General features: G+C 41.1%; 2 protein-coding genes across 4 annotated transcripts in view; one reads left to right on the top strand and one right to left on the bottom strand.

Moving 5' to 3' along the window:
• NUSAP1 (nucleolar and spindle associated protein 1) overlaps positions 1 to 3,903 on the bottom strand; it is a 17,098-nt gene extending 13,195 nt beyond the window's left edge. For all 3 annotated transcript variants that reach the window (XM_044436115.1, XM_044436114.1, XM_044436113.1), the window contains exons 1-2: positions 3,762 to 3,903; positions 755 to 820 (exon numbers count right to left, since the gene is read on the bottom strand). In XM_044436115.1, the coding sequence (XP_044292050.1) occupies positions 755 to 820; positions 3,762 to 3,854 (159 nt within the window). In that variant the 5' untranslated portion in view covers positions 3,855 to 3,903. The remainder of the gene's footprint in view (positions 1 to 754; positions 821 to 3,761) is intronic.
• Positions 3,904 to 4,269: 366 nt separating this feature from the next.
• OIP5 (Opa interacting protein 5) lies at positions 4,270 to 11,009 on the top strand. Its single transcript, XM_044435733.1, has 5 exons — positions 4,270 to 4,543; positions 5,600 to 5,666; positions 7,440 to 7,559; positions 8,668 to 8,749; positions 10,683 to 11,009. The coding sequence occupies exons 1-5, from the start codon at positions 4,270 to 4,272 to the stop codon at positions 10,839 to 10,841; spliced, it is 702 nt and encodes a 233-aa protein (XP_044291668.1). The 3' UTR covers positions 10,842 to 11,009.
• The last annotated feature ends 1,045 nt before the right edge of the window (positions 11,010 to 12,054 follow it).

Below are 12,054 nucleotides of genomic sequence, written 5' to 3' on the forward strand. Positions count from 1 at the left end.
GGGAGGGAGGGAGGGAGGGAGAGAGGGGGAGATCAGCTGGTCAGTTAGAAGCTAAATGAAGACACCTAGGTGCCTGGGAAGTGATACCTACCAAAACCACAAGTGTTAAGGGAAGGCAATTATAAGAAAACCTTCACTAACTCCAATCACAAACTAGAGACATCTACCAAGATCCTAAATGTCACAAGAAACAATTCTTAGAAAATACCAGCAAAACACCTAGCTTACAAGACCCCACTAATTACTCTCTAAAAGTACTACGATGTGGGAAGCCAGGATTGACTGATCTGAATCTGGAAAGCACCTGGACATGCACAGTCCAAACTGCTTGCCAATCTGTAATCTATAAAGACTGTGCCCAAACCTTTGTTTTTTTGGTCAGCTCCACTTTTGGGCATGAGCCACACTGCTGACCTGTCATTTGCATGCAACATAAATGGTTTAAGTCTATTGGGCGTTGCTTCCCTTTTTCCTGATAATTGAGACCCTGAGGGAAAAAGACCAAGGGCATTTTTGCAACATTTCAAAATTAGTAAAGAAAATAGATTTTTGCAAATAAACAGCCAGTGACTTGTACAGTCATACTGGCTTACAGCTTATCCCACAAGAACAAACTCAATAAAGAAGTCAGGGTTACTAATAGCTTCATTTCAGCACACACATAGCCATTAGGTGAAAAGGGTTTTCGGAGGCAAAGCACACTGCATTATATGAAACATTGTTAATAGTTTTCAAAAAACATTTTTGTACTTACCACATTTTCTTTTTCCTGTATTGGCTTAAAGAAGTGCTGCTTTAACATAGTTAACAGCTTGTCTGCCTACAAAATAGTTGTAACATAAGAACTTCAGTTCATGAATTTCATTCAATACTTTTTCAATATATAAAATTCAAAAGAAAATATACCAAGTGATACATATAGTGATGTACTATTAATGGAAAAAGTCTTTTATATGCTTGTCTTGAAATCAAAAAACAAAAAACATTTTTTGTCTGCTTTCAAATTGGCAAAGAGCTTAAGTGTCAGGAGTAAAAATAAGTTAAAGCTACATGGCTCAACTATCTGAAATTTGGAAATGTTATAATAGGCTTTCTTCTAATGACTGTTGGACTTGACTCAACTGGCTTGAGAAAAAAATAACACATACAATGCAGTAGACATGTTTGTGGGCACATTCATATGATAGCATTACCAAGAATGCCCCCTTTCACTCCACTTAGGCTAAACCAAGGAAGACCACTTAGCCAGAGAGCCGCAGTCATGTTGTATATCCTGTCCAGCAGGGAGGAGGGGGGAACGGAGAGTTGTGAACCCTGTGTGAACTCCTGTGACAGACCAACTGGATGTCCAAGAGGGCAAGTGGGGAGAACCCTTGGTGCCTGGGACCGGTTGGGGTCTCAATAAAAATAGCCAAATGGAAGGGTTATCAGTTACTTCATGCATACAGAGTGTTACTTTATCAAATAGACAAGTTTCATCAAAGGGGTAATAACTTAAAAGGATAGACCAGCTGCAGAGCATCTCCACTGTTATCAAAACATAGACAAACTGCAAGGCCGCGCCACTTTTTTGTATCAGAGCTACAAATCGTCTCGCTTCTGTAAATCATGCTAGCTTGCTTTATGCTGCCAAGTAACGATTTTCCTTTTTTTTGTGTAACAAGGTATAAATACTCCGTGGTCCCTCTAAAACGCACGGCACTCATCCCATCCTTGTGAGAGAGTGTCGTCCCTATAGGAAATAAACCTTCTCTTGAAAATACCAACTGGTCTCTAATCTCATCTGTAAAACCGTGGGACATAACAATGACTAGGGGTGGAATTTAACCCCAGGTGAATACAGTTTAGGAATAGTAAAATATCAACTAAATCTGTGTTTCTGCTTAGCAAGACTAGCAAAAGAACACCTTGTCACTAAGTATATTTAAATATACTGCTGAAACCAGAGTAATTTACTGGCAGGTGTTCAACCTGTTCTGGACTGGCTGTGTTTCCTTTGAAGGCTCAGATGGCAGCAACAAGAGGGCCTTCTCAAGGGCTGTTATCTCTCCATTAAGGCCTAATTCACACACACTGCTCTCCTTTATAGCCAGATTAAGAATTACACATTTAATAGCTTTAAGTAACACGTGGGGGAAGCTTATGTCAGCTGTTTTTCCTCCAGTCAGGTCTAGATATGTTGTACTTGTTTTAGCTGTTTAAATTGTTTTATATTTTAGGAAGAAAATAAAAGCTAGTCATTTAATTGCTGTGAACAGCCCAGAGAGCTTCAGCTATTGGCAAGTCTAAAAATGAAAACAAATCCAGATTCATGAAATCAAAAACAGATCTTCATGATTTCATATGATTCTTAAAGGGACACTGAGTAAACTACAATCATCACACCACACATTGACCTTTGTAGACTAAACAAAGGAAATCATATATCTGACACTCTTAGGTGAATCTGAGGCACAGTTCTTCATGATTTTTTGCAGGGAAAGTTTCCCAGACCACTATCCAGTCACAGGACACATCTGCCTCAATGGACTTTAAGCATGAATATCATGGCTCTACCCCCTTCAGGCATAACCATGATGCAAAAATGTGAATCCAAGGTATGAGTCCTCATGCAAGGAAACCCCCTCCCATCAGAATTCAATCACAGAGCACATCTGCCTCCATGAAATGAAGTACAAAAGTCACTTATCCAGTATTCATTGGTTGTCACCATGGCACAAGAAAATGGTGCCAAAGGTTTACATTCAACCATGAAATCACAGAACACATCTGCTCCCATGGAATGAAACAAAAGCTCATGGCTCTAACAGTTCTAGGGGGTCAGCATGGCACAACACTATGAATCTTCATGATTTTTACAAGCAACTTCCTCTAAGGCACCATCCAATCACAGAACACATTACAGAATTATTTATTAATTTATTTAAAACATTTTTATGCCGCCCCCATTGCAACAAAGCCTCAGGGCAGCTCACAACAAAAACAAAATATACAAATATAACAATTATACAACAAAAATATTAAAACCCGGTGCATCTCGGCTTAAAAGATTTAAAATCCTATAAATACCAATAAAGTAACAATTAAAATAAGTTTTAAATAAAAAGGTCTTCGCCTGGCGCCGAAAAACGAATAATGACAGTGTCAGGCGGACCTCTCTGGGGAGTGCATTTCATAGGTGGGGCGCCACCGCAGAGAAAGCCCTTGGAGTACCTACCCTCCTAATTTCTTTCACGGAGGGTTCCCGGAAAAGGGCATCTGTTGCTGATCTCAGGAGGGCATATATGGGCGCAAGCGTTCCTTTAGATACCCAGGACCCAAGCCGTTGAGGGCCTTATAGGTCATAACCAACACCAGAATCCTGAGGATCCATAAAGCCTACCCAAGTTTTTGTGCTGACAACAAATGACAGGTGTCTGTGCGGGCAGAACAGATCGAAAGCTATGCGCATGAACATATTGAATAAGAAAAGCTCAGGCGGTCAAGTGGATATGTGGCACTCAGAAAGAAAATCTGAGTAAGGTTTGGGTGCGGGGCGGGGGGCAGATTGGTAAGGCCGGGGACACTAGCAAAGCTTTCCCCCCTCGTCGCACAGATTAAAATAAAGGATCCAGCTGCTGGCCAAGAATAAATATTCAAAAGACAGCGACACTATACCTGAGGCCCAGCAGCCCTTCCTGTGGCATCTCACACTGGCACGCATCTTCCGCCCATTCCCAAGCCCCTTTTCAGTTGCACGTCCGCACTATCCCCGCTCTCACCTTGAGGTTAGCTCTCAGCCCTGCAGTCTTGGCCAGGCGCTGCAGGTCGGCATACTTGAGCGTCTCCAGATCCTGCGGCGACGACACTTCCATGGCTGGGAAGAACCGCGATGAGCGCCTCCACCACACGCGAAAAATGCTCGCAGCCTCCTCTGATCAACCGCTGCCTTTCAAATCCACCCGCGCGGCGCGCCTTTCCGACCCACCCCCAACTTCGAACTCGCCATACATGGCGCTGCGTCGGTCGGGCCCCGCCCAAAAGGTGGCTGGATAACCAATAGGAATCCTGGATTTTAAAAAGGCGTTTATTTTTTTTAAAGCGGAAGTGCATATTCTAGTCTTCCGAGAAAACAAAAGCCGCTCTTGAAACGAGGCTTCCTAATATGGTTGAGTAAAATGTCCAATCGGCGTGGACAACGAGACACTCTGTCTGACGCCAGAAGCGGGCGTGCGCCAATTGGCGCAAAGGGAGGCGGGAGCTAGGTTTGAACGCTCGGCGGCAGGCAAAATGGCAGTCCGGCGGCAGCTTCGGCTCCTCTTTCAGGAGCCCCAAGTGAGCGGGGCGATCATGGTGGAGCGCTTGGCACCCCGGACCGCGAAGGACCACAACGCGCAGCAAAGCGCCAAAGCACCGGGGAAGCCGGCGGAGCGCGTCCCTGGCGCTCGAGGGCTCAGGCTGGAGGACTGTGCCCTCTATCAGTGCCGGCGCTGCCGTGCCGTCTTGGGCGACTCTCTCCATCTGTGCGCCCAAGAGGACAAGTTCCGCCTCCTCGTTTGTTTCAGTGAGTTCGCCCTGCGAGCGACCGCGGGGTGCCTTGGTCTCCTCCCTGGGCAGGAAAAAGGAGGGGTGCCTTTTATTAGGCGTGAGCTTTCGAATTTCGGTATGGCGAACTGCTCACCAGCACGCCCTCGGCAAAAGAAAGAGTCGCGCAGCCACATTTGTTGTTAGTCGCGAAGTCGCGTCCGACCCATCGCGACCCCATGGACAAAACTCCTCCAGGCCTTCCTGTCTCCACCATCCCCCGGAGCCACTCAAGCCCACACCGACTGCTTCAGTGACTCCATCCAGCCACCGCATCCTCTGCCGTCCCCTTCTTCTTTTGCCATCTATTGTTCCCAGCATTAGGCTCTTCTCCAGGGAGTCCTTCCTTCTCATTAGGTGGCCAAAGTACTTGAGTTTCATCTTCAGTATCTGGCCTTCTAAAGAGCAGTCAAGGTTGATCTCTAAGACTGACTGGTTTCATCTCCTTGCAGTCACACAGGTCATTTTGCACCCGTCGAGCTTGCACAGGGTAATGCCAAGTGGTCTACGGTTTTCAATCCTTTTAAAGATCTAAATCGTTAAATTAATTACCACATAAAGATTATTAGTCACCTCTGCACAGCTGTCCATGTGTAGGGTTCAATGACTTGGAAGTGGATTTAAGAACTGATTTTACTGGTGTACATATGTAATGCATCGAGTCCATGGAGAAGAAAAATGGATTACATAACACACAACACTTTTAACATGATGGAAATCTTCTGCCCTTTTTAGTTTGAAAGAGTGTGTCATTTATATTTGGATATCAGTTTATACAAAACATTTCAACAATTTAAATTTTCATTTAGAAATGTCTGTAACATGTATTAAGTGTGTGTTGCAGAAATACTAACAGTAGATACCTTTTATGTACAATAACAAAGGCAGAAATATATTTGTACAAGACATGAAGAACTTCACATGGCTATAAAAGATACCACAAAAAGGATGAAGTACTAAATGAAATAATACTTTTATTGTCGTAATACTCAGTGACTGTTTAACATTATGTAATTTTCAGAAATTCTCTTTTCAGAGGTCACAAACGATGTTGTTGTGGAAGATAACTTGATGGTCTGTGTTGAGGGAGACCTCATTGGATGGTAGGAAGTTTTTAGGAAAAGTTATTTCTTTTGTGTATGTTCTGGCATTTCTTAATGTCCACTTGTTCAGAAGATCCTGGAACCCTTTGCAATCTGTTTTAGAACTATACATTACTTGTAAAAGGAGGCTAATACAATAGTGCAATCCAATGTGGCTACCCATAATCCTCCAAATTTACAGGATTACAGGAATCCAATGGAGGGCAAGAGTGCAGATATGAAAGTCACCTCTGTGCTGCTGTCCTGCAAGTCTTTTGCTGTTATCAGGGATAATATGGCTTCTAAAAGCCTGATATTGTATGAACAGCTTTAGACTTAAAATGCCTTAAGATTTCTGATCTGATCAGAAATCCATGTTGCAAGTCTTGCTTCCCATGTACACTTTAGAAATGCTAATGCTTGCCTGTTCTTTGGGGGTGCATTCTTATATATGCTAATCATTTACCTGTCTTGAAGGTTCTTTTTGGACTGTGTTGTCTTAATCCCTTTTGTTTTATTCTAATCTGCTCTAGAATACCTTGTAGTGATTTCCTCACATTTTCTCCAAACAATGTATGTAGCTGATAGGTTATAAAAACATCTTGTACAGACGTCAACTTTGTAGTCCCTTCCAAACTGCCTACATACCACATGTATTTCCTTTATGTCTAAATAAACTATAAATGTTCTTTTTCTGTACACCCCCAGTGGAATCTCAAAAGGCTTCTTTCTTTTTTTCACTTTTCACTGTGTATTGCTGTTTCCCACTTTCTGGTGTGGAGTACCAATGAGGTTTGGTGTTTCCCATGAGAAGCCTGTAAATTAATTTTGATTTTGGATACTGCAAAATTGTGTGCAATCTAAATGTCAACCATTGCCTGGGAAGTTCACTCAACTATCTCTTGGCCATCATTCAGTTTCATAAATAGCTATTACACATTGTTTTGGTGAGTCTGAACTTAATATGCCTGGAAACCAGGCATCTCTGAACAATACCTCAGCCAACTTGAAAGTGCTGTTTATTATCAGATGAACCTGGCCCAGGAATGGGAATATCTAAGATACACACACACACACACACACACACACACACACACAAACACACTTATTGTTTAAGATTCTTTCACCATTGGTTTTGTACAAAACATTTAGTTGGGTTTTACTCAATGTTGGATGAATGTCATCTCTTCAGGGTTCCATTTAAGGATGCATATTCTGTGGAAAGGAAAACATGCTGGTTATTTCTCATGACGTTTGTTGAATTTGTAGCTGCTTCAAAATCTAGCTGCGTTGTTACCCATAAATGTTAATTATTTGAGTATTGTTGTACATGGGAAAAATAGCAGCTTTTGGTACTTTGGACTGGATCCACATTTAGGCATTTACAACTGAAGTGGCAAAAGTAGACTTCCTTGTTCCTTCCTTCCCATGGCAGCCCCTGCAGTACCCTGAAAATGCTCAGGGAAATCTTCTTGAAGGGGTGAACTGTGATTTTGGGAATCCCTGAAAATGACCAGATCCTGAATCCAGGCCACCACCATTTGGATTGCATGTTAGAAACCTCATCTGGGAGCCTGCAAGGAAAAGGCAACGTTTTCATACAAATCTTTTAAAATTGACCAAGAATACTTGCTGAATTGGGTTTTATGACTGCAGAATTCTGCACCTTATAGTGCAGATTCCAGTGCTATTGCTCATGGTATGGTGTTTGAAGCCCTTGAAATAAGGTCATAAAACAAGTTATGGATAGAATTTGGAACTTTACTGATTTCACATTCTGGCCTTTTCTTTCAGCACTTACAACAGGTTGAACTGTCGGTTCTGTAAAACAGCTATTGGCTTCAGACCCTATTCTTCCAGACCTCTGGCCTACCTGCGGGGCCTCTTCTGTCTCTTTAAGGACAACATCACGTGGTTAGTGTTTTTTACATACATCCAGAATTGATCAACTGCTTAATTCTTGAGGAAACACTGCATTCATATGAAGGATAATAGTTGTTTCATACAAAACATTTTACATAAGCTGAATATAAAAGGGATGGATATGTTTAGAAGAACCTTTTCAGAAAGAGGATGCTCCTGTTTGCACTGGCATCATGATGGCATCCTCTGCATGCACTCTGTTGTGGTAATTAAGTCAACACATGTGATTGACATTGAAAGAATTTCTGTATAAATGGTTACATGATGTTGAGTGCTGCTTGTCATTAAGTTTCTAATAATACAAGTTTAGGAGTTTTAACCAACTCATTTTAGTATAGCTCCAGAATCTGTCATTAAGCACTATTTCTTGAATTTAAGAGTGAATTCGTTTAATGAATTAATGGTTACAAACATTTAGCCTACCTGAGGGAAGGATATGAAAGGTTAGTATTTCATTATTGAAAGGAAAATCACTTAATAATTAATTAGTCAGGACTTTCAACAGCGGTTTTAATTTAAATCTGAAATTTGTTGTAGTATGAGACTGTGCGAATCTGTTAATTTCAGGACATTATTTGTGACCTAGCTAGCAAAATATGGACATTAGCTACTTGGAAAGATTTATAATAATCAGAGTGTATTTTGAATATTTAGTTCTCCTCCCAATGTGCTCTTTAAAGTTGCTCCATTTGTTCTCCACTTAGCATAGGCAACAGCTGTTGTTGGAGGGAATAGTAACTAGTTGAAGCCACTGAATGCTTCATCTGTTGTGGGAGTGGGGTGCTGTTTTTGGCTTCACTTTTGCCTACTTCATTTTACCTGTTTTAGTTGCAACAAGAAGATTCCTGTTAATATTAAGCCTTGTTGTGTGCTTCTCAAATAGGGTCAGAGGCAGCTTGTGGTTTGTAATCTGGAGCAGATTTTGAGGGTATGTAGGGAGAGGAATTGCCTTCCTCCCACTTCCACTGATGGAAGTTCTTTTGGAGCAAGGGCTTAATTGGATACCAGCTAATAGAAATTAATGTGCATACATTGCTTTTTCCATACATTTGTATGACTGAGCTCATATTCAAAACATATTTTTCAACTTATTTTTCAGTTACTCGTTAAAATCTAAAACCACAGTTGAAGCCTCACAGATGACCTTTCCTCAAGTGAGCCTAAAGGAACATGTGCATAAAGTAAACTTTTTTGATTTATTAATATGTATATATTTATTCATTTTTATTTATGTATATGCCTTGTCACAATGAAACTGAATAGATGGCAGTACACCTAAACCAGTATTCGAGCACTTTGCCACCTGTGTCAGCTCAGCAACAGGGAGCCTGTGGAAGATGTCTAATGTTCAGCCCTGTGAGTTGTGCCCTTGATGACTGTAAGCCCGATCTCAGTCTTACTATCATTCTTTGCAGTGGACGCTATCTTTGCCTCCTTTTCCTCCTGCCTTGCAGGTTTTGCTAGTCAAGATTGGGGGGTGAAGGGCGCTGTCTGGCAATAGTGTTCTGCAATGGGATGGTTGGAGGGACTTGTATCCTGGCCTTTACTGTCTCCTCCCCACAAAACCCACCCCCAGAAGGTCCCCTTTTCCACCTCTCCAAGGTCACTTTCCAACCTCAGGAGCCAGTCAATAGGGTTATTTTCATGCCTGCAGGGAAGGGGGATCAGATCTTTATTTCCTCACACTGAGGTCATAGTGAAATCTCAGATCTTGGATCAGGGAATTCAAGGTATTCCGTGCCTCCTCAGGCCCTAACCAGGCTTTATACTGTTGAAAGGATGTAGGAAAAGTGGGGCTCATATTTTGATGTTGCATGTAAGGTTTTTTGAAGATTTAAAGGTAAAGGTGCCTGAAACAGAATAGTTTTTAAATTTTATATTTATATCCTGATGTTTTTCCTCCCAAGAAACTCAAAGCATCTCACATAATTCTCTTCTCATTTTTTACTCACAATGGCAAGTGTGTGAGGTAGGTTGGGCTGCGAGTCTGTGACTGGGCCAAAATCACCCAGTGAGCTCCATGGCAGAGTGGGGACTAGAACCCAATCTTGTGAATCCCAGTCTAGTCTTCTCCATGTGTTGTACTCCAGCTCTCATAATTCCCACCAGCCTTGCTGGTGAATATGCAAAATCAGCTTCCGCATTCTCTTCAGATATGCCAAATGACACTACCTATTATTGAACACAACCGTGCATCCCTTTTCTCAAGTAAGACATAGTCACATAGGATGCTTGTTAATTTGTAGAAAACACTTGAACCTTAAAGGTACATGTTGATATAAATATGTACGTTCCTCTGTCACAAGCTGAGATGGAACTGAGCTCCAGGCAGTTTGCCACTATACTCTTTGCAAAGCTGCTGCTAAGGGTCAGAGACCCATTCTAAAAAGCACCAGATAAGCTATGGGGGTGCTGCAGCAGAAGTCAGAGGCTCCAATTAATTTTGAATCTAAGCCTGTGTGTGTTGGAGGACAGAATTGTTTTTCAAGACGCATATTTGACAACAACTTATGGGAGTAATAACAACATATAAAGGAAAATGGGGTATTCAGAACTTATAGCCAAGGTTCTTGAGTTTGTTGCAGCCTTAATTGGAGCAAAATGGGAGATGCGGCAACAAGATCCGTTCTTGGGCCATTTGGTTAATAGCAGAAACATTGTGATGTATGTGAGGAGTCTGTGGCATGGGTTCTTCCCTTGCCAGGGTTTTACCAGCTTGCAGAAGGGACAGTGATTCAAATAGTCAGAGGTCATTAAGCCCTGCTTACCTGGTCCAGTTCATCTCTCCAAACTGCATTAGAGATGCTCCCATATTGCAAGTACCAGATTACCATGGCCATTACTTCAATTTAACTTGTCCTCGGATATATTTGATTCCTATGCTGTTAACACTGAATTGATCAGTTACACTGAAAAAAGAAGATGGATGTGAATTTGTCTTTTCTAATGTAACAATTACCTAACTTTTGCATTGCTTTGAGATTTTGACTGCCCTGTATTGTTTTGGAAGGTGAGCAAAGGTTATTGGACATTTTACCATTGTTTCCAGTAAAACTGCTTAGTTGATATAATTGGTTGTGACTTCCTTTCACCTAGACTGCTTATTTTTTGTAGTTAAAAGAAAGCCTTGTATTAATGCACATGCGTATAGAACTGCTGATTAAGAAGCTAGAACAATTAAATAAGCAGAGGACTGTGGCTGAGAAGCAAACCTACAAAGGAACACCACATGGTCAAGCATCTGGATCTACAAGGAAGAAGTTGAACAATTAATCGGGAAGTTTTCTACAGTTGTATATGTTGGCTGTGAAGAACATGCGAGTTTCAAAAAGTCTTCATGCAACTGCTCTCATTGTATTTGAAAATGGTAGCTAGAATGTGTCTTGGGCTAGCAAGTAATTATTTTTCGTAGGCTCAAGTTAATTCACTCAAATATAAAAAGCTATGACAATAGATTTTTATATACGCATGTACAAATGATTTTACTATACCTCCACAGAAACTTTATTTCACACAGAAATACTGTTCTGGGATTGTATTATGAACATATCTGGATACTTTCTTGTCTGAAGGAAATTTAATGCTTGTACAGTAATTTTTGGGATCAACTTGTGGGTGGTTGCTTTTATTTTTTTTTCCAATTTAATTTGGGACCCCCCCCCCCCGATTCAATTATAAAACAGGCAACAGTTAGAAAACAGTTACAATCAAATTCAAACACCGAAAAACTATGATTCCATTGCAAAATATGTTTGAAATGTTGACAAAACTAGTAAGAGTTGGGCAAATATTTTAGGAAAATAAGTTCTATGTTCATGGGGCAGCCCTCATGAAAGTGCTGCATATCCTTCTAGTATAAATATACTCATAGAACATAATTAGGTGTTCTGAAGTGCTTAATTACTGCAGTTAATCTACAGTTTCTAGGTTGTGCAATTTTCTCATACACAAGTTAGGATTAACCCCGGTTTTCTTCCATTGTCATGGGGTGGATATTCAAGCCTCACTGATGCTTGTTTAGTGCACAGTGTTTATTTCACTGGCTAAAATGGAGCATTTTTAGCAAATATGTGCAGGTTCAGATGTCCTGTTCATACCAATTATATTAATAAGCAATTATGATTAGTCTGTAAAATTATTTTAGTGCCTAAGTAAATGACACAGGAACAGCCTTACTGGATATGACTGGTGCCCATTTTAAAAGGTGTTGCAAAGCAGGGATTTACTTTGAGACGTCCATGGATGACACAGTGCACATCTCTTCATTACCTGTGGGGCCTCCTGCCATTCTTAAAAAACAAAATGTGTGGCCATGTTACAAGGGAAAGCACAGCATGAACAATCAGTGGAATTGTCAACTCCTGGACCCTTGTTTAAACTAGCTTTGGGTTTTTTTCTCAATTCTTTAGTTAGCTGTATGACTAGCCAGGGGCTGAACCAACCAGTTTGTTGCAGTGGAAACAGGTATACAGATCTTTTAAAGTTA

The sequence above is a fragment of the Varanus komodoensis genome, unplaced genomic scaffold (assembly GCF_004798865.1).
Source record: "Varanus komodoensis strain SLA01 unplaced genomic scaffold, ASM479886v1 scaffold3, whole genome shotgun sequence".
Taxonomy (NCBI): domain Eukaryota; kingdom Metazoa; phylum Chordata; class Lepidosauria; order Squamata; family Varanidae; genus Varanus; species Varanus komodoensis.